General features: G+C 44.7%; 1 protein-coding gene and 1 long non-coding RNA gene across 3 annotated transcripts; one reads left to right on the plus strand and one right to left on the minus strand.

The window, feature by feature from the left end:
- The first annotated feature begins 667 nt into the window (after positions 1–667).
- eral1 (Era-like 12S mitochondrial rRNA chaperone 1) lies at positions 668–21,255 on the plus strand. 2 transcript variants are annotated; one of them, XM_041196915.1, is made up of 11 exons: positions 668–834; positions 8,954–9,112; positions 10,332–10,459; positions 11,924–12,001; positions 12,932–12,978; positions 13,062–13,123; positions 13,221–13,333; positions 14,038–14,511; positions 16,832–16,981; positions 19,063–19,143; positions 19,969–21,255. In XM_041196915.1, the coding sequence occupies exons 1-11, from the start codon at positions 753–755 to the stop codon at positions 20,089–20,091; spliced, it is 1,497 nt and encodes a 498-aa protein (XP_041052849.1). In that variant the 5' UTR covers positions 668–752; the 3' UTR covers positions 20,092–21,255. The 2 variants fall into 2 exon arrangements, with proteins under 2 accessions (XP_041052849.1, XP_041052850.1); XM_041196916.1 differs by lacking the exon at positions 16,832–16,981.
- LOC121283015 lies at positions 9,102–27,183 on the minus strand. The gene is made up of 3 exons (XR_005944168.1): positions 26,115–27,183; positions 12,777–13,401; positions 9,102–10,660 (listed from the first exon to the last, which is right to left on the minus strand). It is a non-coding gene; the product is annotated as an uncharacterized LOC121283015 (long non-coding RNA).
- Positions 27,184–27,418: the final 235 nt, after the last annotated feature.

Genomic DNA, 27,418 nt, shown 5'->3' on the forward strand with positions numbered 1-27,418 from the left:
TATATAGCAAAAACAGAATTACCTGGAAAAACTCAGCAGGTCTGGCAGCATCGGCGGAGAAGAAAAGAGTTGACATTTCGAGTCCTGATGACCCTTCGACAGAACTTGAGTTCGAGTCCAAGAAAGAGTTGAAATATAAGCTGGTTTAAGGTGTGGGGGGGGGGGGGGGCGCGGAGAGAGAGAGAGAGAAATGGAGGGGGGGTGTGGTTGTAGGAACAAACAAGCAGTGATAGAAGCAGATCATCAAAAGATGTCAACAACAATAGAACAAAAGAACACATAGGTGTTAAAGTTTCCAGGTAATTCTGTTTCTGTTTTTGTTTTGGATTTCTAGCATCCGCAGTTTTTTTGTTTTTATCTCTGCATTTATATAGCGCCTTTTACTACCTGGGGATGTTCCAAAGTTAAAAAAAATCATTATATCACACAAAAAGCTCCCACAAACATCCACGCGATAAATGATCACAGACATGATGGGCTGAATGGCCTCATTCTGTGCCATAGCTCTTCTATCATTCTCTGGCCAGATAGTAATGTGTATTTAAGGGCTGAGTGTTGGTTCAAGGGCTGAATGGTGTTTCCTGGCTGAGCCGCGCGGCCTCCTCCCCTCCTGTCGGTGTCGCTGTAGGGGGCTGGGAACCTATTCCAGCATTCCGCGGCACGCTCCCACAATGCACGGCGCGACTGTCATGGCGGCGCTCGGACTAGGTGTCTGAGGGAGGAGAGATTCGGGAGCTCGGAGACGGGAATCAATGGCCGCGGTCTTCGGCAGGGCCTGGCTCTGCAGGGCCCTGGGGAACACGGGCCGCAGCCTCCGCACTGGCGGCCAAGGAGGTCAGTAACGGCAGTCGCCTCCCTGGCAAAGGGCTGCTCGGGTTAATAAAACCCCGGGAGGGGATAGAGGCGCAGTCTGTCAGCCAGGACCCACAGGCCGCCCGCCCGCCCGCCCGAGGCTTGGGTGGAAGCAGGCGGTTGTGGGGTGGGGGGCGGTTGGAAGTAAGTGGGCGTGGATTCAAGGCCGAGTCCGCGGCTGAAGCCCGTCCGTGATAGTCACACATAAGCATTGTTCAGGAGAAAATTTAGTTTTAACCACTAGTTTTTGTAGAACAGGCACAACAGGTAAATAGATCACGCGTTTTTATATTTAAACAAGCAACTACCCCCCCCCCCCCCCCATTCAGTAACCAACAACAATTTGCAGTTATATAACACCCTTAACCTGGGAAAATATCACAGGAGTGTAATTGGACCAATAAAACCGAGCCAAAGAATATTAAGTTTAACATTCTCTGAAGAAGCCTCATAAGGACTGCTTCCCTTTCCACAGATGCTGTCAGACCTGCTGAATTTTTCCAGCATTTTATGTTTTTATTTTTTCTTTACTTCGCATTTACCAAAGAATATTAGGACAGGCGACCAAAAGTTTGGCCAGAGGTTTAAACGACAGGAAATAGTTTCATTGAGGGAATTTCTGAGCTTTAGCAATGATTAAAGAATAAGCTCCACTTTTCATCTTAGCATTTTCCCAGCAAATACACAAGGTTAGAAGTTCATGCATACCATATAAATTGATTGATGAGATCTTGTGTAGCATCTGTTAATTATTTTTAATTTCCTAATCACTTCTTAGGCAGTCTCTCAGGGTCAAGGATGACTTGCTACCGCAATAAAAATGAGTTCTCAGGCCAATGTGTGACATACAGTCTCTGTCACAGGTGGGGCAGGTGATAATGGTAATAGGTGGGGTGGGTACCCAAGTTGCCACATGTTCCTTTTGCAGTCGACATTTGGCTTAGCTAATCCATGGTGATGAGACTTGAGGTGTTCAGTCCTTCCTGGATGCTTTCCCTCCACTTCAGGCGGTCATGGGCCAGGGATTCCCAAATGTCGGTGTGGAAGTTACCGTTTTTCAATGAGGCTTTGAGGGTGTCCTTGAAGCGTTTCCTCTGCCCTTCTGGGACTCGCTTACTGTGTCGAAGCTCCGAGTAGAGCGCTTGTTTTGGGACTTGTATCAGGCTGCAAACGATGTGGCCTGCCTAGCGGACCTGATCAAGTATAGTCAACGCTTCAGTGCTGGGGATGTTGGCCTGAGCGAGAACACTGACGTTGGTGCACCTATCCTGCCCATGGATTTGTGGGATCTTGTGCTGGTGGTACTTCTCCAGAGTTTTGAGTACACAGTCCATGTCTCTGAGCCATGTAGAAGGGTGGGTATCACTTCTGCTCTGTAGACCATGAACCTGGTGCTGGGCTTGAGGTCCTGGTCTTCAAACACTCTTTTCCTCAGACAGCCGAAGGCTGTGCTGGCACACTGAAGGCGGCGTTGAACCCCATCATTGATGTCAGCCCTCGTTTGACAGTAGGTTTCCAAGGTATGAAAAGTGATCCACATCGTCAAAGGAATCGTGGATTTGGTAACTGGATGTGGGGAGGGGGAGGGGGGGGCAGTGCAGTGTTGAGGGAGCAGGTTGGTAGAGGACTTTTATCTTATGGATGCTTAGTGTAAGGCCCATGCTCTTGTATGCCTTGTGAAGGTGTTGATGATGGTTTGGAGCTCGACCTCCAATTGTGCGCAGGCGTAAGCATTGTCTGCATACTGGAGTTCAATAACAGAGGATGGGAGAACCTGGTCTGTAGCCGGCGGAGGTTGAACAGGTTCCCGTTTGTTCTGTAGTTTATCTCCACCCCAGAGGGGAGCTTGCTGAGGGTGAGGTGAAGCGTTGTGGCAAGGAAGATCCAGAAGATCATCGGTGCAATGACACAGCTTTGCTTGACCCTGGTCCAAATGTGGATTGGGTCTATGGTGGATCCGTTGGTCAGGGTCACGGCTAGCATGTCACCATGGAGCAGGTGGAGGATGGTGACCAACTTTTAGGGGCAGCCGTAATGGAGGAGGATGCTCCATAATCCTTCAAGGTTGAGTGTCGAAGATTTTTGTGAGGCCAAAGAAGGTCATGTACAAGGGTTGGTGCTCTTCCCTGCATTTCTCTTGCAGTTGCCATATGGCAAAGCTCATGTTCATTGCTCCCTTAGTGGGTGGAACCCGCATTACGACTCTGGGAGGAGTTCTTCTGCCACAGGAAGAAGCTGATTGAGGAGGATTCTTACGATGACCTTCCGTGTGATCGACAGCAGGGAGATTCTCCTATAGTTACCACAGTTGGACTTGTCATCTTTCTTGAAGATGGTGACGATTATGGCATCTCCGTGATCTCCTAGTATGCTCCCTTCCTTCCAGATAAGGGAGATGAGGCCATGTATTCATGCCAGTAGTGCTTCTCTGCTGTGCTTTGGTGGGGATTCCATCTACTCCTGATGCCTTGCTGCTCTTTAGCTGTTGAATGGCCTTTCTACCTCGTGTTGGGTTGGGTTTGTGCTGAGATGGTGGCAGGTAGCATGCTGCGGGATGGCATTGAGGGCACTCACGTTGCAGACAGTCTCTGTTAAGATCTTCGAAGTGCTTCTTCCAGTGGGCGCTGATTGCCTCTGTGTCCTTGATGAGCACCTCTCTGTTCTTGGCCAGCAGTGGAATGGGGCCTTGGGTGCTTGGGCCATAGGTGGTCTTGACTGTGCTAAAGAAACCTAGCACGTCATGGTTGTCAGCTTACTGTTGGCTCCCCTGAGCTTTCTCCACCCACTGTCTGTTCTTTAGGTCACTTTTTTTTTGCTGCACTTCAGCTGTCTGTAGAGCTGCTTTCTTGCTTTCGGGTTGGGTTGTTGTTTCAGGTTCAGAAATGCCTTGTGCTTGCAGCTTATCAGCTCCTGGATCTCCTGATCGATCTCATTGAACCAGCCTTGCCATTTCCTGGTTGAGTGATCCAAGCATCTCTTCTCAGGTGCTGATGATGGAGGCCATGAAGGCAGACCAAACACGGTGGATACTGCATTTCTGGGTTACTGGGATTCGACAGGTTGACAGTGAGGTGCTGGCTGAATAGGACTGTCTTATCAGGGTCCTCGGTGTTGATTTTCCTGCGGCAATGTTTCTATTGCCGTCACTGCTTGGGGCTACATTGATGCTGATGACAAAGTGAATTAGGTGGTGGTTCCTGTCATGGCAGTAAGCACCAGGTGGTGATTCTTGCTTCCGGGTGTTCACCCACTCTTCTGGGTGGTGATTGCTGTCTCTGGGCTGCCTTTTTTTGCCTGCTCTGCTAGGTGAAGGTTACTGCCTCCGAGTCCTCACCTGCTCTGGCTCTCCACTGACAACTGCCTCTCCACTTGTGCTGTTTTCACACTCCCAACTGCCTCCCCTCTTCTTTGTTCAGATTCCCAGATGCCTCCCCATTCGCGTCTCGCTGTTTATGACCCCACTCTCCGTGGTGGCCTAGGTTGAGGGGAGGAGGAGCTCGGGCCTAGTGTCCAGAGCCAAGCCTGCACATTAATTCATATGGGTAGCGATACACATTATTAAAAGTAGCATCACAGATTAATAAGGCTGCATTACCGTCTGCTCCCAGAGCGTGCATCCTAATCAAAAGTGCAGGTGGTCACACCTCGATTCTCAGTTAGACACGGTTTTTTAATATATTTGTTCATGGGATGTGAACATTGCCGACAAGGCCATCATTTATTGACAATCCCTAATTGTCCTCGAGAAGGTGACTAGGCCAAGCTGTCACTTCAAGGCAGGACAACAGAGACCACATCCACCCACGGCTCAGGCGTTGAAGATTTCATGACACTTTTAAATGGCCAGTGTTTCTCCCTCAGCAACAACCACAGCACAACCATCACCCTCTGTCATTAGCTGGCTGATCTATTGCTATTTGTGAGATCTTGCCACAACTGTAAACGATAATATGCTTGCATATTGGAATAATTCATTGTATGCATGGAATTTTCAGATGTAAATTTGAGCCTTTTTTTGCTATAGGTCTCCCTCTTAAAAATAAAGACACCCCTTTTGTTTATGTAAATTTGCAATCTGCCTCCATCAGAAATTATGGAAATTTTAGGAGAGACGTAACCACCCTGCAGCGACCCAAATTGCACACCCATTTCAGCAGGTGGAGCTGTGTTTATTTTTAAGAATCAGATTTTTAAATATAAAACTGGCAGATCTGCAGTCTTAAATCATAAATTCCCTCCAGACATTTTCCCAAAGCTGACCATGAGCAAGATGGAGATTTTGGGAGTATTTAGATGCACATTTTTTAAAAAAGACATCTGTCACTTAAAATAAGTTGTGCAGGCGAGGCCTGCATTGTTTAGGGTTGTGAGGTTGCCGAAATAGAACCAATTGGGCTAAACTCCATTCTTTTCATCTGACTTTAAAGTTGTCAACAGTTTTGAAATGCTTTATCGGGTGATTTCTGAAGCTTAATTTTCCATTTCATTTTGAAAATGGAAAGGCCTCGAAGGTATGAGTTATGGCAGAAGCTACACATTCAAATAAAACAATAATTGCTTTGGAGCTTTCGTAATACCCAGAGAGGGCCAACAGGGCACCGAATGCGCAAATTGATCTCCTTCCCTGCATGTGGAGAATTTGTACAATGATCCAAACCCAACCTAATCTATACCATACAATGAGATTCTGTGAAAACATGTTTAACAGAGAAAGCTGCAGAGCCTGCCAATTTTTAAAATATATTATTCATTCATGGAATGTGGCCTTCGCTGGCTGGGTCAGCATTTATTGCCCATCCCTAGTTGCCCTTGAGAAGGTGGTGGTGAGCTGCTTTCTTGAACCGCTGCAGTTCTTGTGCTGTAGGTACACCCACAGTGCTCTTAGGAAGGGAGTTCCAGGATTTTGACCCAGCGACAGTGAAGGAATGGCAATATATTTCCAAGTCAGGATGATGAGTGACTTGGAGGGGAACTTCCAGGTGATGGTGTTCCCATCTGTCTGCTGCCCTTGTCCTTCTAAATGGCAGTGGTCATGGGTTTGGAAGGTGCTGTCTCAGGAGCCTTGGTGAATTCCTGCAGTGCATCTTATAGATGGTACACACTGCTGTTACTGTGCCTCGGCGATGGAGGGAGTGGATGAAGTGCCAATCAAGTGGACTGCCTTGTCCTGGATGGTGTTGAGCTTCTTGAACGTGAGAGCTGCACTGATCGAGGCAAGTGGGGAATATTTCATCACACTCCTGACTTGTACCTTGTAGATGGTGGACAGGCTTTGGGGAGTCAGGAGGTGAGTTACTCGCCACAGGATTCATAGCCTCTGATCTGCTCTTGTACCCACAGTATTTATCTGTGTGGTCCAGTTCAGTTTCTGGTCAATGTCAACCCCCCAGGATGTTGATAGTGAGGGATTCAGGGTTGGTAATGCCATTGAACATCAAGGGGCAATGGTTGGATTCTCTCTTGTTGGCGATGGTCATGGCCTGGCAATTGTGTGGCACGAATGTTATTTGCCACTTGTCAGCCCAAGTCTGGATATTGTCCAGGTCTTGCTACATTTAGACATTGACTGCTTCAGTATCTGAGGAGTCGTGAATGGAGCTGAACATTGTGCAATCATCAGCGAACATCCCCACTTCTGATCTTATGTTGGAAGGAAGTTCAGTGATGAAGCAGCTGAAGATGGTTGGGTCAAGGATACTACCCTACTGCAGCGATGTCCTGGAGGTGAGATGACTGATGTCCAACTACCACAACCGTCTTCCTTTGTGTTAGGCATGACTCCAACCAGTGGAGAGTTTTCTCCCTGATTCCCATGGACTCTAGTTTTGCTAGGGCTCCTTGTTGCCACGCTCAGTCAAATGATGCCTTGATGTCAAGGGCAGTTAACCTCATCTCACCTCAGGAGTTCAGCTCTTTGTCCATGTTTGCAGCAAGGCTGTAATGAGGTCAGGAGCTGAGTGACCCTGGCGAAACCCAAACTGGGCGTCAGTGAGCAGGTTATTGCTAAGCAAGTGCTGCTTGATGGCATGTTGATGACGTCTTCCATTACTTTACTGATGATCAAGAGTAGATGGGTGGCGTGGTAATTGGCCAAGTTGTATTTATCCTGCTTTTTGTGCACAGGACATAGCCGGGCAATTTTCCACATAGCCGGGTGGATGCCAGTGTTGGAGCTGTACTGGAACAGCTTGGCTAGGGGCGCAGCAAGTTCTGGAACACAAGCCTTCAGTACTATTGTCAGGCCCCATAGCCTTTGTATCATCCAGTGCCTTCAATTTCTTGATATCATGTGAAGTGAATCGAATTGGCAGAAGAGTAGTATCTGTGATGCTGGGGACCTCCGGAGGAGGCTGAGATGGATCATCCACTCGGCACTTCTGACTGAAAATTGTTGCAAATGCTTCAGTTTTATCTCTTGCATTGATGTGCAGGACTCCCCCATCATTGAGGATGGGGATATTTATGGAGCCTCCTCCTCTAGTGAGTTGTTTAATTGTCCATCACCATTCACGACTAGGTGTGGCAGGACTGCAGAGCATAGATCTGATCCTTTGCTTGTGGGATTGCTTAGTTCTGTCCATCACTTACTGCTTATGCGGTTTGGCACACAAGTAGTCCTGTGCTGTAGCATCACCAGGTTGACGCCTCATTTTTAGGTATGCCTGGTGCTGCTCCTGGCATGCCCTCCTGCACTCTTCATTCATCCCCTGGCTTGATGGTAATGGTAGAGGGGGGGATATGCTGAGGCATGAGGTTACAGTTTGTGTTCAAGTACAATTCTGCTGCTGCTGATGGCCCACAGTACCTCATGGATGCCCAGTCTTGAGTTGCTAGATCTGTTCGAAATCTATCCCATTTAGCACAGTGGTAGTGCCACTCAACACAATGATGGGTATCCTCAACATGAAGATGGACTTTGCCTCCATAACGATTGTGCGGTGGTCACTCCTACTGATACTGTCATGGACAGATGCATCTGCGGCAGGCAGGTTGGTGCGGATGAGGTGAAGTATGTTTTTCCCTCTCGTTGGTTCTCTCACCACATGCCGCACACCCAGTCTAGCAGCTATGTCATTTAGGATTTACCCAGCTCGGCCAGTGGTGTTACCAAGCTACTCTTGGTGATGGACATTGAAGCCCCCGCCCAGAGTGGATTTTGCACCCTTGCCACCCTCAGTGCTCCCTCCAAGTGGTGTTCAACATGGAGCACTGATTCATCAGCTGAAGGAGGGCAGTACATGGTAATCAGCAGGAAGTTTCTTTGCCCATGTTTGACCTGATGCCATGAGACTTCATGGGGTCTGGAGTTGACATTGAGGACTCCCTCCTGACTATATACCACTGTGCCGCCACCTCTGCTGGGTCTGTCCTGCCGGTGGGACAGGACATACCCAGGGATAGTGATGGTGGTGTCTGGGACATTATCTGTAAGGTATGATTCCGTGAGGATGACTACATCAGGCTGTTGCTTGACTGGTCTGTGAGACAGCTCTCCCAATTTTGGCACTAGCCCCCAGATGGTAGTAAGGAGGATTTTGCAGGGTCGACAGGGCGGAGTTAGTTGTTGTCGTTCCTGGTGTCTAGGTCTATGCCGGGTGGTCTGTCCAGTTTCATTCTTTTTTTGAGACTTCGTAGCAGTTTGACACGACTGAGTGTCTTGCTGGGCCATTTAAGAGGGCATTTCGTAATCAACCACATTGCTGTGGGTCTGGAGTCGCATGTCGGCCGGACCAGGCTAGGATGGCAGATTTCCTTCCCTAAAGGATGATTGATTTTAGTTGGATGAAAAGTTAAATATTTCACCTTTGTTTGAAAAATATATCTGCTCCCAATGATGACAGCCTTTTGCAATCACTCCGGTATGATATTAATTTGGAGTAGGAACCGAAAATGCTGGAAATATTCAGCTGGTCAAGCAGCATCCATGGGGAGACAAACAGTTAAAGTTCAGGCCAATTAACTTCCTCCAGAACTGAGAAAAGTTAGAAATGTAATAGGTTTTAATCAAGTGAGCGGGGACAGGGCTGGCAAAACATTTGAGAAGGTTCACTGTTGGTCTAATTCTTCGTAACATTGCATGACCTGTGTTTGTGGTTATTAGCATTTGTCTTTCTGCAAAATGACCGGATTCACAGAGTCACCCGCTCATTGGCCAGTTACTACGGGCACAATTCAGCTCTGGGAAAGATATTGGGTGTTACAAAGCAAGAAACTGAGGACGTTGGTGGACAGTACCCTCCTGCTGTTGCTGTGACTAAAGGTGGGTTCTCTTACTTGCACTGGGATTCCTTTTAAAGTTGGCTGACCTTCAAATATTTTTCCATAATCATCGAATCTGAAGACTTTTTCTCCGAGCAATTTTTTGACTTTGGGTGTACCATGATTTCCAATTTTTTGACTGCTGCAAACTCCCATGGTCTGTGGGATAGGAATCAGTGTAAATTAATATTTTAAAGAACCTGAGAGGGAGAGTAATCAGTTTCAGATTGAGATCAGCCTGATGCATAGCAGGGCCTTTTCCCAATCTTGTACACTGATCAGGACTTGAGAACATGCGTGAAACTAGTTTGCACAACACTGCTCATAATTATGTACAAATTGGCATCTTGCTTAGAAAAGACCTTTACTTGGCTGCGTGCTAAGCAGAAAGTTCACACTGCAGCACGAGAGGTTTTCATATGTGACTGGGTCTGAGACTCTGATGGGATATTGTAAAGGGAGCTTTTTTACTTTGACTCCAACATGCTGAACCTGCTTTGGGAGCAGTTGTGCCTCTACTGGGTTTCTGAAACTCGGTCATTTTTCCTGAGGCTGCTGCCCCTCATCATGTCAAGCACAAAAACTCATGGGGGAGGGAGAAATTTAATGTAATTGGGGGTTGAAATATTTTGAGACACTGAAGAATCTTTCACATTCTTATCAGTTACAGGTTGTTTTTTAAATAGTGTCACGTGATGTTGGTGCTGTGCGATTGCACCTAGGACTAGGAGGAAGCCATTCAGCCCTATGAACCTGTTCCACATTTAGTTATATAATGGCTGACATTTACTTCAAGTCCATTTCCCCATCTTTTCTCCATATCCTGTGATACACTTGCCCAACAAAAATGTATTGATCTCATTCTTGAAAGTTCCAATTTGCACCCAACATTTACAGTCTGTTCTTATTTTAAACACCTCAATTACATCACCTTTTAACTTTCTCAGCTCAAGGGAATATAAGTCTGGTCTATGAACTTATCCTCATAATTTAACCCTCTAACCCCTGGTATAACTGTGGTTAATATGTGCTTTACCCTATCTGAGTCCAGTGTGATATTTCTGGGGTGCACTGCCCAGAACTGAATGCAGATGTTCCAGGTGGATCTAACCAACTTCTCATCAGACATTCACTGTGTATTCTTGGCTCTGCCTTGGTTCAGCTCTTTGCTCACATGATTCAGTTTCCTTAATGATTGAAGTTGTATTCCTGTGTCCCAGCTGAGCAGGACAACCTCCTCCTCCATCAGCCAGATCAGCCTGAAAACTCACGAGTGCTGAGAGTCGCCATCATTGGGGCTCCGAATGCTGGTAAATCCACCCTGTCCAACCAGCTTCTGGGCAGAAAGGTAAACCCAGTTTACAGTTTTAAAGAGAGATTGGATGCTTCTAATTTTGTCCAGGATATTTTCCTGCTGTTGGTGTACTTGAGGTTTTATTCAAAAAAATATTCTAGTCAGCAATATTGTAGTGTTGACTGATCAGGGAGCTGTGTTACATCACCCACACCTCCATTGTAGCAAAGGCACAATATGGTGGATGCTGGAAATCTGAAACAAAAAAACCCAGAAAATGCTGTAAATACTCAGCAGATCAGGCAGTATCTGTGGAGAGAGAAAGAGAAACATTTCAGCACCATGACCTTTTATCAGAACTGAAAAATGTTAGAGATGAAACAGGTAAGTAAAGCAAGTAAATTGGCAGGAAAATGGGAGAGGAAAACCTGAAAGGGGAAAGATCTGAGATAGAGTGGAGGGCAGGAGAGATTTCAGTGACGAAAGGAATGATACTGCAAGGTAGAATGAGATGGTAAAGAAGCAGAAGCCAAGGAGCTGTAAATGGCAACGGCAGAATCATTATCAGCAGCTACTGCCCAATAAAAATGGGAGCAGCGTTTATGGCTGAAATTGTTGAACTTGATGTTGAGTGCTAGAGCATTGCTTTGTTACAGACATTGAGTCTTTGCCAAGGCTGTTATCGTTCCTCTCTTTATACCAGTCCAACCCAACCCCTCAATGTCTGACACAGGTCATTGAAACACGTGCATTTATATATGTATGCACCTTTCATGATTTTGGGGCATCCAGAGTCTTTTATAACCAATGCAGGGCATCTTTTTTGTCTAAAGAAGCCTAATCAATTTTGTAGGAAATGCAGCAGCTCAGTGGGATCCCTGAAGTACCATTTTTCATGTTGAGTCTCAGGCAGTGATTGTTGGTAACCTGTGCTGAGCTTTACAGTTGAGCCCAATCTAACCTCACTCGTTCACCTGTGTCTTACTGAAAAGTGATTACCCTGGCCCAGAGGTATTTTCATGAACTTCTGTCCCAGCTGAGATTAGCTAACTCAGTGCACGCCTGCGCAGTTATAAGAACCTCAGGCCTTCTAAATCTGTGTGACTCAGCTACCTCAAGATGACAGTATGGGAGCTTCCTTCCTCTTTTTGGTCCAGCTGTGTCTCGCTTCAGTTTTTGGCTGAGTGCCAGTATTCTTGTTGAGGACAGGCTGCCTGATCAATTTACTCTATTGTATTTTGCTAGTGAGAAAGTCTCCCAGCCTCAACTCAGCATTACAGAGAATTGGTGACAGGAGGCGTTTGAATGTACACATTTCCCTGAAAAGTATAATACAATAAGACACCTCTAAATGTGTTTATAAAGGGTAGGACAGCTGAGATGATTCAATGGTTAAACAGCTGAGGGTAATGTTTAAATGGATATTAACTGTGCCTTTACTGGTTGGTTAAAATAGAGATTATTCAAAATTGTGCCTCAAGTGAGTTCTGATGATCTTTTCTGCTCGTTATGTTGCAGGTCTTTCCTGTTTCAAGAAAAGTCCATACAACGCGCTGTCGAGCTCAAGGAGTCATCACTGATGGAGCAACACAAATAGTATGTGCCCACCTTTTCCTGAAGTGTTTTTGGTTTCTTTTCAAAGGATCTTGGCTTCATGTTTTCTCAATTCAGTTTTGGAGCACAGTGGGGAGGTCATGAGTGAACTGGCAGATTTGTGTTTAATACGAGGACTTGAGTGGCCCAGACTGTTTGTTTTTGTTCCCCTGCTGAATCTGTTGCTTCTTGTGCGGCTCTTCGTTGCAGTGCAAACCTTGAAAGAGAGTGTCAGCGGCATTTTTAACTATGGCAGAAAAGGATAAGTTAGATTGAGTATCCAGTCTACTTTTTTGAGCAGCTCTTATTGACTGGTTTTGCAGAGTGAAATGGCTGGTGATCTAGCACCAAGTCATTACCAATCACCTCCTTAAACTCCTCTTAAGTATGGAATGCACATGCTAGTGGCTCATGGACTTTGGCACTTAAGACTGAGACCATCATTCAGCTTCTTCCCTCATACCCATCAAGACAAACCTCCACTTTCTAAAACTGCTGACCACCCAGCTCCATGCCTGGGTCCCAGACTAGCTGTCATTGTAAAAGTGTCCCCTTTCCTCGGATAACCCTACTAAAATGACCGTCATCAACTTTCTCCTCAAGAACTTTAACAGCTATATCCTTGCAGATTACCTCCTTATCTCCAACTTCTCTTTCCTCTCAAGCCCTTGCTGCTAGATCCTTTGCGTCTGCCACGGCTGCAATCAGAAACACTCTTCTTAACTCCCTCTCGTCTTTATTCCTCTCGTCCCCTCTTTCACAAGACACTCAAATATACCTCTTGACATTTAGTTGCCTCCTATTCTCCGAACTCCAGCTTGGTGTTTAATATTTCTTGTGAGATGCTTGGAATCCCTTTAGCATGCTCTGTAGATGCAGACTGGCATTCATTCTCATGCTGTTACTGATTGTTCTCTCTCTCTCACTTTGCAGATTCTTCTGGACACACCTGGTCTCGTTCCTGCTGTCAAAGCAAAAAGGTTCTACACATTTTTATACTTTTATTTCACATTTTACTGTTTCACAAGTCTGTTCAATGAGTTAACCATTCCATTCCTGCCAGGCATAACCTGGAGAAATCGCTGTTGGATGACCCCTGGCATTCAGTGAAAGAAGCAGACCTGGGTGAGTGCTAGAGAGATTTATCCCAGTCCAGACAATTAACTGTGGCTGCACCTGCTGAGCAGGGATAAAATACTTAATGTTGTGTTTTGCCTTCCAGTGCTCGTTTTAGTTGACATCTCTGACCACTGGACACGCAACAAGCTCCACACTGAATTATTGAAATGTCTTTCAAAATATCCCCATCTCCCAGCGGTTCTGGTCCTGAATAAGGTAGGCAGCAATGACTTGATCTTCTCTTTTCTCGACTCACTAGCATTGTGTGAATTTGGACCTCCTTCCTAAGAGAATTAAATGGAATTAGTTTATATAAACAAGAAGGAGCCTTTTGTTAAAATAAGCAGGCTATTTCTCTAGACTGTCAGTCAGTAGGTAGTTCAGGGGTTCAAGCCCCCCTCTAGTAACTTGACTTAATCCAGGCTGATGGTCCCAGAGTGCTGCACTGTCAGAGGCACCATGTTTCAGGTGAGATGTTAAAGTGAGGCCCTGTTTGCTCTCACAGGTCCCATGTCAATAATTCTAAGAAGCCTGGGGGTGTTCTCCACTGTGTCCTGGCCTCAAATTAGTCTGTCTTTTTTCAAAAACCTAGCTAATCTTTTATCTCGTTGCTGTTTTTGGGAGCTTGCTGTGCGCAAATTGTCTGCAGAATTGCCTACATTACAACAGTGACTACACTTCTGAAAGTATTTCATTAGCTGTAATGAGCTTTGGGACATCACGAAAACACGAAAGGCGCAATAGAAATGTGAGCTTTCTGTAAGAGAGGGAAACATACTGTGTGATGCTTTGGGACATTTCACAAGACAAATGCAGAGAGTTCATTAAGTAAGGGAACTAACTATAGAAGCACGATAGAACATTTTATTTAAAAACCCAACCCATTGAGCTACTCACTTCCTTTTGTTTGTTGTTTCTAGGTGGACTTGTTAAAGAACAAAGGCCTCCTTCTGGAATTGACAGTCAGGCTTACTGAGGGAGTAGTGAACAATAAAAAACTGAAAACAAAGTCGAGGTTCAACTCTCTGCTACAGCAGAGTACTTTGTCCAGACATGTGTCTGAGAAAGGCAGAACCGGGAGCAAAGTATGTTGGGGTGGTGAACTACCAATTGAAACTGGAGGCTGGGATAGGACATTTGTAATGCATAAGAAAACCCCCACTGCCCATTTGCAGGGAGACTCTGAGTTACCTCATGCAGAGGTACCCACTGACTGTGTTTCTGGCAGCGACAGCAGCAGACAGCAACCAGAAGATACAGAGATCAAGCGGCATCAGGGATCAGCTGGCCAGTATGGGGACTCGGGGGACTTGAAGCATCAGCAGGGGTGGCCTCACTTCAAGGAAGTGTTTATGCTTTCAGCTGTCAATGGGGAGGAAGTGGAGACTCTGCAGGTGAGTGAGCAAAGCCACTTTCAATTGGTCAGCGAAATGGTGGGTGCAAAACAAAATGTAAAAGTTAATCAAATATTAGCCTTTAGTTCTCCGGGCAGGGTAGTGGGTGAGTTCTGGAATACAAAGGGGTGCGAGTTATGTTCAGGTTATATAAAGCTCTGATTAGATGCCATTTGGAGTAACTGCATTCAGTCCTGGACACTATATCTCAGGAAAGATATATTGGCATTGGAGGGGGTGCAGATTCACCAGTATGCTATCTGGACTTAAAGCTTTAAATCAGGAGGGCTGATTGCGCAGACCAACCTTATTGATCTTTGAATATAATGAGTTAATAGAGAATTTAATTGAGGTGTTTAAGGTGATTAAAGGAATAATAGAGTTAAATAGAGAAACTATTTCATATTACCTCTGATGGGGTGTCCGAAATCATAAAATCTTAACTTTAGAAAAGTCATTCGGGGTTTGGGGGGATTAATGCCAGGAAACTTTCAACAACAACAATTTGCATTTATATTTTCATGTCATAACTTGTCCCAAGGCGCTCAACAAATGTTATCAATAAAAAAAACATTTTGACAATGGCTATAGAAGGACATGTCAAAACAGGTCACCAAAAGCTTGGTCAAATAGGTTGGTTTTAAAGAACATCTTAAAGGCAGATAAAGAGGTGGAGAGGTTTATGGAGGGAATTCGAGAGCTTGGGCCCCATTTAGCTGAAAGCATGGCTACCAATGGAGGGAGCAATGAAAATCAGGGATACACAGGAGGCCAGAATTGGAAGAGTACAGAGATCTTGAAAGATTATGGGGGTGGGAGAGATTACAGAGATGAGGATGGGTGAGGTCACGGAGGGTTTTGAAAACAAGGGTGCGGACTTTAAAATTGAGACGTTATTGGACTGGGAGCCAGTCAGTACACAAAGAAGTGATGGGTGAATGTGACTTGGTGCGAGTTAAGATATGGGCAGCAGAGTTTTGGATGAGCACAGGTTTATGTTGGGTGAAAAATGGAAGCTGGCCAGGAGGAGCATTGGACTATTCAAGTGTAGAGGTTACAAAAGCCCCAAGAAATAAAAAGCTGCTGAGGCTGGACAATTCCAAAACTGCCTAATAGCTTTTAGTTAGGAAAAGGTAATTAGGGTTAGGGGACCAAGGCGAGCAGGTGGAATTAAATAGGTCAGTCATGACTTGTTTGAATGCAGGGTGAGTGTGCTAGCTAAATGTGCCCCTCTAGGAGGGCAGGTGTGCCAGCTCAATGGGTCTTTCTGCAGGGTGAGTGTACTGGCTGACAGGGTCCCTCCTGCAGGGTGAGTGTACTGGCTGACAGGGTCCCTCCTGCAGGGTGAGTGTACTGGCTGACAGGGTCCCTCCTGCAGGGTGAGTGTACTGGCTGACAGGGTCCCTCCTGCAGGGTGAGTGTACTGGCTGACAGGGTCCCTCCTGCAGGGTGAGTGTACTGGCTGACAGGGTCCCTCCTGCAGGGTGAGTGTACTGGCTGACAGGGTCCCTCCTGCAGGGTGAGTGTACTGGCTGACAGGGTCCCTCCTGCAGGGTGAGTGTACTGGCTGACAGGGTCCCTCCTGCAGGGTGAGTGTACTGGCTGACAGGGTCCCTCCTGCAGGGTGAGTGTACTGGCTGACAGGGTCCCTCCTGCAGGGTGAGTGTACTGGCTGACAGGGTCCCTCCTGCAGGGTGAGTGTACTGGCTGACAGGGTCCCTCCTGCAGGGTGAGTGTACTGGCTGACAGGGTCCCTCCTGCAGGGTGAGTGTACTGGCTGACAGGGTCCCTCCTGCAGGGTGAGTGTACTGGCTGACAGGGTCCCTCCTGCAGGGTGAGTGTACTGGCTGACAGGGTCCCTCCTGCAGGGTGAGTGTACTGGCTGACAGGGTCCCTCCTGCAGGGTGAGTGTACTGGCTGACAGGGCCCCTCCTGCAGGGTGAGTGTACTGGCTGACAGGGCCCCTCCTGCACACCTGAATTTAAAGTCAAATGGTTATGAGAAAGGCAACAGTTCAGTTATAAGCTTTTTGTCTTTGCCATGGAGATTGGTGTTCCAGAACCTCCAGTTATAAATCTCCAGAGTATAGCAGGTTGTTTGAGACAATTGATTTAGTGGGGCAATTATTTAGAAATTAAATTAACTTTTCACTCAAAGGGGTGATAGAGTTTGGAATGCGTAAACAGGGGAGATCATTTAAACAAATTGTAAATGGGTTCAAGAAGTAATTGTATTTTTATGGAGAAAGCCTTTTTGAAAAGGACCTCTAGTTCCTAAAAGCAGTCTGAATTACCCTGTGACCCTTTTCCTGTGTGTTCAGCGGTACTTGATGTCAAAGGCTCAGCCAGGATCCTGGGGTTATCACAGTGCAGTCGTCACTGACCAGTCACCTCAGGAGATTTGCTGTAACCTGATCCGGGAGCGATTGTTGGAGTACCTGCCTCAGGAAGTGCCGTACAACATCATTCAGGTAATAGTGGATTGTTGGACTGTACTGGGTAAAATACTGACCCTATACTGGCACCTCCTGGTTTGAACTTGATCATCTCTGGAAAGATGCTGGTGAAATAAGTTTGAGCACTCTTAATCCTTGACTGAGCGATTCAGCCAAGGTCCTGTCAGCCTGTTCAGTTGGAGGATAAATATCCCATTGCTCTATTTGAAGGGGAGTTCAGTGTTTAGGCCAACATTCCTCACAGCATCCCCACCAGAAACAGAGTAATTGGTTGTTTATTTCGTTGCTGTTTGTGAGATCTTGCTGTGTGAAAATTAGCTACTATGTTTGCCTACATATACGCCACTACGGCATTTCAGAATAGCTCACTGCATGTGAACCTCATACGGATGTTTCTAAAAGACTCTTGGTGCCCTGCAAATGCAGATCTACTCCTCCCTCCTTTTAGGATCCCAGCATGAAAGTGGACCCTTTCTTCACATTAATTGAAACACTCACCAAGATTGTTGGTGAGGGAGATGAGATGATAGGGGCATTGTTGTTAGGAAGTAGTTTTCATGAGGACAGAGGATGCTAAACCTGACCTGAAAGTGTTTAGTTCTGACACTGGGTGCCTGAATCTCTCAAATTCACCAGATCACAAAGTTTATTTTTGTCATTTCCCCCACACCTCCCCCTTCCGGTCACTGTTCCCCTCACTCCCTAATGCTGCCTGCACCTTCCACCACCACCCGTCCGACCCCGGATTGATTACCTAGACTTGATCTGGGTGGTGCTGCCCCGAACCCATTGATCTGGGTTTAGTGGAGGAACTGGCGACTTGCACAGCCCCTTTGAACCTTTTCCACGGGGAACATACGAATTAGGAGCAGGAATAGGCCACTCAGCTCCTCAAGCCTGCTCCACCGTTCAATAAGATCGTGGCTGATCTGATTGTAAGCTCAACTCAACATTCCTGCCTACCACCAATAAACTTTCACCCCCCTTGCTTAACTAGAATCTATCTACTTCTGCCTTAAAAATACTCCAGCAGATACAAGCCTAGTCAGTCCAACCTTTTCTCATAAGACAACCAGCCCATTCCAGGTATTAGCCTAGTAAACCTTCTGTGAACTGCTTCCAACACATTGACGTCCTTCCTTAAATAAGGAGATCAGTACTGTACATAGTACTCCAGATGTGGCCTCACCTGTGCCCTGTGTAACTGTAGCATAACCTCCCTACTTTTGTAATTGATTCCCCTCACAGTAAACAATAACATTCTATTAGCTTTCCTAATTACTTGCTGTACCTGCATACTAACCTTTTGTGATCCATGCACCAGGACATTCTGACCCCTCTGTATCTTAGGCAAGATGCAACGAGTGGTGTTCCACAGGGATCAGTGCTGGAACCTCAACTGTTTACAATTTATATAAATGACTTGGATGAAAGGATTGAAGAGATGGTTGCCAAATTTGCTGATGACACAAAATAGGTAGGAGCATAAGTTGTGAAGAGGGCATGAAGCTACAAAAAGATATAGATAGGTTAATTAAGTGGGCAGAGATCTGGCAAATGGAACAAAATGTGGGAAAATGTGAAATTATTCAATTTGGCAGGAAGACTAATAGAGAAGCATATTATCTAAGTGGTGAGAGATTGCAGAGCTCAGAGGTGCAGAGGGTAATAGGTTATCGGGTGTAGGTGGAATGCAGATTTCAGGTTACTATCGGATCGCCCATGATCTTGTTAAATGGCTCAGCAGGCTCAAGGGGCTGAACGGCCCACTCCTCCTTGTTCGTATGTAGAGCCCTGCTTTTTATCCTTACTACCAAAATGGACAATTTCACTTTTTTCCACATTGTACTTTGTTTGCCAGATCTTTGCCCAGTCACTTAATCTATCTATATCCCTTTATAGTCTCCTTATATCCTATTCACAACTTATTTTCCTACCTATCTTTGTATCATCAGCAAATTTAGCAACGATACCTCAGTCCCTTCGCCCATGGGGAAAGCCTAAGTGGAGATCAAGGCTGTAATGAGTGCTCAAGGTAAGTATGGGAGAAAGCAGAAAACCTTAACAAGCATGTTGACCATCTCTTTACCCCTCAGAGCACAGAACTGTGGGAAGAAGGACCGAACGGGGAGCTCCGAATTCTACAGAACATCATGGTTGCTAGAAAGAACCATGCGGTCAGTATACATGTGGGATCAAAACTGTGCTACAATCCCTTTTTACCAGAGACTGGCTGATTAAGTGTTAACATTTATTTCTGTTAGTACAGAGCTAAAGTAGATCTGAAGGGGTTAAATACAACTGTGCTTAAAAAGCAATGCTCTAGTTTGTTTGTAGCAGTCACCCATTTAATATAAAACCAAGTCATAAACAGAAGTAGGGGCATTAGAACTCCTTTTCTAGATATCCCTTTAACGTATGGGTCTCCAAACTGTTGCTGTGGGAAACTTGGCCTCAACTCAAACCAGTTTGATTTGTACTTTGCAAGTATGCACTGAATATTTTTATGGTGCTGTGTATTAGCCTGTTCAGCTCTTCAGTTAAATATCATCTAATTTTTATCTTAACTCTATCTTACGTGCCTTTGCTCCAAACCTTTAATATCCTTGCCTAACAAAAATCTATTGATCTATTTTTTTTAATTTTCACTCACTCCCCCCCCCCCCTCCCAGCCCTAACAGCTTTATGGGGGAGACAGTTTGAGATTTACACTAAACTTTGTGAAAGAGTGCTCCCTGAAATCACTCCTGAATGGCATAGCTCTAATTTTAAGGCTAAGCCTTCTTGTTCTCAACTGCCCCAGAGGAAATAGTTTGTCTGTCTCCTGTGTCAATTCCTTTAATCATCTTCGATGCATTGATTTAGATGAGCACAGAAATTTCTAATTTATTGTGCACATCCTGAGCCACTGCACTCCAAAATAGTTCACAATGTGTGAAGTGCTTTGAGATTATGTGAAATCTTCTCTTAAATTATTACATTCTGAAATTTTGCCTCCACAGAGATTGTTAATTGGCCAGGGAGGTCAGCTGATCAGTAAAATTGCCCACGATGTGGGACAGGACCTAATGAATGTCTTTCTCTGCGACGTGCAGTTGAAGTTGTGTGTGAAAGTGAAGAAGTGACTGCCATGTTCCCGGACGCTTGCTGCCCCTCGCTGACCTGACACAATGTCCAAACTTGGCTGTGAATGCAGAGTTTCCTCAGTGATTGTAATCCACCTGTGGCAAACCTTCAGATGTCCGTTAGAGAGGGTGAGCCATTTGCCTCTTGGAAGAGGGCACAGGAGTTTCCTGGCAACACAGATCAAGGTTCATTTTTGTGGACTCAATTTTAAAAATATCTCGTTTGCAATCAGTTCTTATTGCTGGGCATCTTGACTGAAGCAAGTTGTGGGGTAGGGTTGAAAGCAGCACATTATGATAATGAATCTCAGAGCCTGTCCTGAGGCCTTTTCCTGTTAGCAAGTCAAATCATTAGGACATAAGCGTGGTCTTACAAAACCCTATGTATAGTGCTTAAATCAATGTTCTTTTATTATTCATTCTCAGAATGTGGGCATTATGCTAAGGTTGGCATTTATTGCCCATCCTTGGAAGCCAGACTTAGGCGTTTTGTTACAACTGCAGTGTTTGCTAGGCTGCTTCAGAGGACATTTGAGTCAGCCACATGATGTGGGACTGGAGTCACATATAGGTCCTGACTGGGTAAGGACTTCTCCTGAAGTACATCAGTGAACTGATTGGGTTTTGCAACAACCCGGCAACTTCACGGTCATTTTTACTGTCTCAGCCATTTATTTCCAGATTTTTCAAACTGAATTCAAATTCTCAAACTGCCCATCATGGGATTTAAACTCACGTTCTCTGGTTCAGCAATACAAGCACAGCACAAACATTCCCTAAAACCTATTAGTTTGTTTATGCCCTGTGCTCCCGGTACTAACAAATTTTGGTACATGGAATTAGATTGATTCTTCACTGAGGCATCAGTACTGAGGCTGTGTCAAAACCTCCCACAGATAAACTGAATGACGAGAGCAGGGCCTCGCAGGTGCTTTGACCAGGGCCTGTATTATTATTATTTCTGTAACAAAATCACTTGGTGTTTAACGGGGTAATTGAAAATCATCATCTTTTCCCCTCTGGATTAGGAATCTTGCTCAGCCTGAACTATTGGGCTGTGGAGTTTATTTACTTTGGTTTGAATGTGTTTATATTGGTCATAAAATGTCAAGACTCCTGTTAAATGATTAAAATGCCTTGAGCAAATTCCTTGTTTTCTACCAAGTGGATGGTGTTGTCTGTCCTTATCTCATTGCTCTCTCACACTCCAGAGCAGAGTGCAAGAAATGGCTGATCCTTCTCTCAGCTGGCATTTAGTGCCTGTTTCTGTGATACAATCCTTGTGTATCATTATTTCTTCCAAAGGGAGAAATAAGCAATCATCTTGCATTCTGACTGCTTCCTCCATCTTTCTGCTAAATTTAACTTCTCTCCCCAGATCTTCTAAACAGTGGAGCCCCTGAGAATCTCCCCTTCTGCAATCAAAATTTTAATTCCTTGTTTGTCACTTAATTCCACTTCTGGGTTTCATCTTTCACTTTGCTGTTGTCTTGCACTGCATGCCTTTAAGCTGGGTCTCAGTATTGAAAAGTGGGTACTTTTTATTCCATTTCGTTCCTTCAGTGGGAAGACAGACTGTGAAAATGCACAAAATCATCATCAAACTGCCTTGCTGACACTAGATGTCTCTAGAACTCATAAATGACAAATATTGACAGCATGTTGAATGTCTTTGGCAACAAAACCCTGCCACTGAAGCAATGTTCTTATTTCAGCAACTTCACAGAGGGAAAAAATAAAGAACCTGGATTTATATCGTGCCTTTCACTGCCTCAGGGCATTCTGAAATGTTACACAGTCAATGAAGCATTTTTGAAGTGCAGTCACTGTTGTAAGAAATATGACAGCCAACCTGTGCACAGCAAGATCCCTAAAGTAGCAGTAAGTTTATGACCAGATGATTTTTTATCAGTGACGGTTAGTGGAATTAATGTGGAGCAGTGCCTTCAGCTGATCCAAATCTACAGGGCATGGGTGATTGGATTCATGGTTGTGAAGAGCACAGCAATTTTAACGCTGTCAAAGAGATTGATTAAGGCCAAGTCTTTGTCAGTGTGAGCAGAGGCTATTTGACCAATGGGGTAGCACCACTCTCACCTGACACCTAGGTTTTTCAGCAGGTGTGGCTGTAATGTGGGGAGGGGGTGTTGCTGGTTGATTTTATTCCTCTAACTCAGTGGTGTTGCAGGAAAATTGTTGGACCCTTGCTCAAATTATGTAAATCGATATAGATGGTTAGGTTTTTAATGAACTAGCCACCAATTCTGACAAAGGGTTTGGAGTTCCCTGCAATAGGCCTTCTGTGTCCTTCCAGCATTTTCTGCTCCTATGTCTTTAATGGAAAAGTTAATTTGCAAATTCCTGACAGCACTAACTGCTGGCGTTGCAGAGGTTAGTACTGGGTGAAATGAGAAAACAAAGCCGTGCTTGGAACCAGATACCTGTTGGGGGTTTGAAATGTTAAAAAGAAGTTGGCCAATAACCTTTAAATCTTCTCATTCCTTACATGGCAGCACTAGACCTCCACAACTTGCTATCATTGGAAACGAAAACAGAATTACCTGGAAAAACTCAGCAGGTCTGGCAGCATCGGCGGAGAAGAAAAGAGTTGACGTTTCGAGTCCTCATGACCCTTCGACAGAACTCAGTCAGAAGAACTTGAGTTCTGTCGAAGGGTCATGAGGACTTGAAACGTCAACTCTTTTCTTCTCCGCCGATGCCAGAACTGCTGAGTTTTTCCCAGTAATTCTGTTTTTGTTTTGGATTTCCAGCATCCGCAGTTTTTTTTGCTTTTATTGCTATCATTGGAGGCAGCTGCTGTGGGAGGTGACGCTGTGGATAGCTGGGATTGGGCTTCCCTTATCTCTGGACTCAGTGCGCTGGTGCAAGAGTGCCTCTTGGAGCTGATGTTAAGAGCGGAGGCCAGTAATACACAATCAGCAATAACAGAAGGATCCAGATAAAAAGCCATCTGCCCTCCTCGCTGTGTGGCTGTTGAGCATGCATACAATACTACAGCTGAGGCCATTTTTAATGACCAAAAATTGATGTTTTTGTGAACTTTGGAGACATAGCAGTAAAAAGGATTATATTGAATTTACAGCCCTGGAACACTTAGCTCAACTGACCTATATTGGTATTTCTGTTCCATGCAAGCCATCTCCTTACTAGTGGAAACTCAATCATTGCACATGTTTAAGACAGAAATTGATAAATTTCTGAGACTAATGACATCAAGGGATATGGAGATAGTGCGGGACAGTGGCATTGAGGTAGATGATCAGCCACAATCTAATTGAATGGCAGAGCAGGCTCAGCAGGCTGAATGGGCCACTCCTGTTCTGATGTTTCTACCTTCCATACATGGTTAAAATCATGAATGGCTTTAGTAGAGTAAGTAGGTTTCCAGTGGCAGTAAGGCAAAGAACACAGATTTAAGGTGATTGGAAAGAGAACCTTTTTTTAAACAACTTTATTGTAATCCGGGATGTACTCCCTGAAAGGACAGTGGAAGCTGATTTAATAATAACTTTCAGAAGAGGATTGGATAATTAGCTAATTCACAGGGCTATGGGAAAAGGCCTGGAGAGTGGAATTAATTGGATAATTCTAATAAAGGTTGGCACAGACAAGAATGGCTGAATGTTGTCCTCCTATGCTGTATCATTGTGAGATTCTATGATCCTGACCTTTCAACATATATTCCTTTACTCTTTCATCTACTTAACTAGATACCACTTGAATGCTATTAGCCTCAAACATTTGTGTTGATGTTCTGTGGGGAAGGACACTTGCTGGAATAGCCTACAGCAGTTGTTAGAGTGGTCAAGGTGTCAGCTGTGTTCTCTTGATCGTATCTTTCCTCTGACTTGTTCAAGTCCCATTCCAGAGATTTTTTTTCCCCATAATCTAGGCTCACTCTATGGTGCTGTACAAGGGAGAGTCAGTACTGAAGGAGCCCAGTACAGTCAGAGGGTCAGTACTGAGGATGTACAGCATTATTGGAGGGTCTGTACTGAGGGAGCACTGCATGGTTGGAGGGTCTACTGTGGGAGTGCTATACAGTTGGGGTTTTGAAAGTTACTATTGATTCTGCTTCCATCACCCTTTCTGGCAGTGCATCCCAGATTTTAACCTGTATGAAAGGAAAATCTTATTTCTTTGGTTATTTTGCCAGTTGTCTTCAAACTATATCCTGCGGTTCTCAACCCTCCTGCCAATGGTAACGATTCTCCCTATTTACACCAGCAAATCTCCTCATGATTTTGAACACCTGTAACACATTTCTCCTTAATCTTCTTTGCTCGAAGGAGAACAAACCCAGCTTCTGCAGTCAATCATGATGAAAGAGGAAATTTAAATATTCAGAGACAACAGGAATAATCCAACAAATGAGCAGCACCCTCACAGTTACTGATATTTTCCATTTCCCTCATTCTGGGTCTGAGGGGTTTTTTGGCCATTTATTGTTTATTAAAATTATACAAGATGTTGAGTACAATAATTTTATTGGCTCAGATTTTGCAGTCAACAAAATGATGAGACGAATAGCATGCTCACCATTATTTATGTTACAGCAACTCAAGAGCGGCAAATGTATGGTTAAGCATGGAAATCCAGAAGTTGCTGACCGGGTGTAACTAAATGTTTGGCTTTGTGAAAGCTGCATGTCTGTCTTACCATTGAATTGCACTGACCGTGAGATGTTGCTGGAATGAGGTGGTAGATACAAATGAAATTTGGCATTTCAAGAATAAGTGCCCTACTAATGATGTCCTATGTGTTAATTACTGCCAATTGACTGTTACAAATGCGGTGTCTCTTTCAGGTTTTAATTACATAGAATGTACGGCACAGCAGCAATTCACTTGGCCAGTCAGGTCTGTGTCGGTGTTTGTGCTCCTCACAAACCGCCTGCCTCTCTCCGTCTCACCTCCTCAGCTTCTCATTCTGCTCCTTTCTGACTCGTGTTAATCCAACTTCCCTTAAATGTATCTGTATATTTGCCTAAACTAACTCCCTGTGTTAGTGTGTTTCACGTTCTCACCACTGTTTGGGCAAAGAAGTTTCTCCTAAATTCCCTAATGGATTTATTGGTGAATGTTATTTTTGTGAGCCCGAGCTTTGGATTCCTCCACAAGTGGAAACATCTCTATGTCTACTCTATTGAACCCTTTCATTATCTTGAGGACCTCCTGTCAGGCCACCCCTCAGTTTTTTCTTTTATAGAAAGAGAAGGCCTAGCCCATTCAGCTTTTCCTCTTAAATATGTCCACTCAGTTCTGATATCATCCTGGTGATTTTTATTTTGCATCTTCTCCAATGCCCCTCTATCTTTGCACAGAACTCTCAAATGTGGTCCAACCAAAGTTGAATACAATTGTAAAATAATTTCTTTAAGTTGCAATCCAATCCCTCTAGAAATGAACCCTGGTGTTTGGTTAGCTTTTTTTTTTAAGTGGCCTTATTAACCTGCATCACTCCTTTAGTGATTTGTTTATCTGTACCCATGGGTCCCTTTGTTCCTCTACCACATTTAGATTCTTATTATCCAGCAGCATGTGTCCTCCTTATTCTTCATAGCGAAATATACCACCTCAAATTTCTTTTATATTAGAATTCATTTTGCCAATTACATGCCCATTCTACAAGTTAATTAGTATCTACTTGTATTTTGTGACATCCTTCCTCAGTAATAATTAGACCCCCTCCCCCCCACCGTCCACAATTTAGTGTCACCTACAACTTTGAATTCTGCAATTGCGATCTAAATGCTCATTTAAATTGAGAGCAGTCATGGTTCCAGACCCCGCACACCCTCCGCACTGCCAGAAATTGACATTCTCTGCCCTCAGGTGATGTTTGATTTGATCTTGATGAGAAATATTTGCTATTTTGAATTTAATTTCACTGATGAGCAGAAATTGCTTTATTGAAGGGACGTTGTGTAGCATAGCTCTGGTGGTCAGCTCCTGTACTACTACTTAGATTTATATTGGTTTGTTTATCATTGGAGTTTGTACCTGGAGGAGTCACAAATCCACAGCACATCATTCAGCCCCTCACATCCTTCCGCCTGGCTCCTTCCCCTCTGTCTGTCTGCTGAGATGAGTTTGGGAGCAGCAATATAACCCTTACCAGTACTTAAGCAAGTAATGGTAACGGTTTTACTGACACCCCCTTCAGAGTCCAATGGCCCAACCTGAGAATAAACACATGAGTGGGGGAACAGAAGGGGTCTTATCACAAACCGAGATCTACAGACCAGGAGAGAGACCGGGTTGGGTTAGTGCCTCAGGATTGAACATGTTCCAAGAACTGGCCTTCACATGAAGGATTTTTTAATAATGTCAAGGCTTATAATCAATGAACAGCAACTTGTGACATTAAACATGCTGTTTAAATGCAAAATATCCCAAAGTGCTAGGAGCACCACAGGAGTATAAAACACACTGATATATGAATCCTGGTCACTGCCATGTTGTGATGCACCAATACTCATCTATTGGGCTGCTCTGTTTTCCTCATCCTGCTCACACTCCATCCTTGCTACACTTTACCTTAATCTGTGGCGTTATTTACATCCCCCAGGCTTACCTTGGGGCTGCAAACTACAGGCTTTAAAGCACAAGCTTAACGTCACTTCATAAATACACAGAAACTGAAGAGGGCCATCCAGCGCCACAAGCCTGCTCCATCATTCAGTTACATCGTGACCTGTAGCATAACTTCAATTGCCCACCTCGGTTCTGTATCCCTTAATACCCTTACCCAACAAAAATAATCAATCTCAGCCTTGAATTTTTCAATTAACCCCCAGCATCGACAGCTTTTTGGGGGATTGTGATCCAGACTTATGCTCCCTTTTGTGTGAAGAAGTGACTCCTGACTGCCCATGAATAGTTTTTCTCTATCTACCCTAGTAAATCCTTTAATCATTTTAAATACCTCCATCAGTTCCCTGCATTCATCTTTTAAACATAAGAGCATAAGACGTGGAAGGAGAAGTAGGCCATTCGGCCCATTGAGTCTACTCCGCCATTCATTAAGATCATTGCTGATCTGATAATCTTCAACTCCACTTTCCTGCCTTTTCCCCATAACCCTTGATTCCCTTATTGATTAAAAATCTGTCTATCTCAGCCTTGAATATACTTAGCAACCCAGCCTCTACAGCCCTCTGTGGCAGAGAATTCTGCAGATTCACTACCCTCTGAGAGAAGAAATTCCTCCATCTCTATCTTAAATGGGCAACCCCTTACTCTGTGATTACACCCTCTGGTCCTAGACTCTCCCACAAGGAAAACAACCTCTCAGCACCTATCCT

Source organism: Carcharodon carcharias, chromosome 10, assembly GCF_017639515.1.
Source record: "Carcharodon carcharias isolate sCarCar2 chromosome 10, sCarCar2.pri, whole genome shotgun sequence".
Taxonomy (NCBI): Eukaryota; Metazoa; Chordata; class Chondrichthyes; order Lamniformes; family Lamnidae; genus Carcharodon; species Carcharodon carcharias.

Excerpts from the sequence above, each read along its gene's own strand:
- eral1 (XM_041196915.1), top strand. The coding sequence starts at position 753 with ATGGCCGCGGTCTTCGGCAGGGCCTGGCTCTGCAGGGCCCTGGGGAAC. Across the intron at positions 12,979-13,061 it reads CCTGCTGTCAAAGCAAAAAG|GCATAACCTGGAGAAATCGC; the intron begins GTTCTACACATT and ends CATTCCTGCCAG. Across the intron at positions 16,982-19,062 it reads TGCCGTACAACATCATTCAG|AGCACAGAACTGTGGGAAGA; the intron begins GTAATAGTGGAT and ends TTTACCCCTCAG.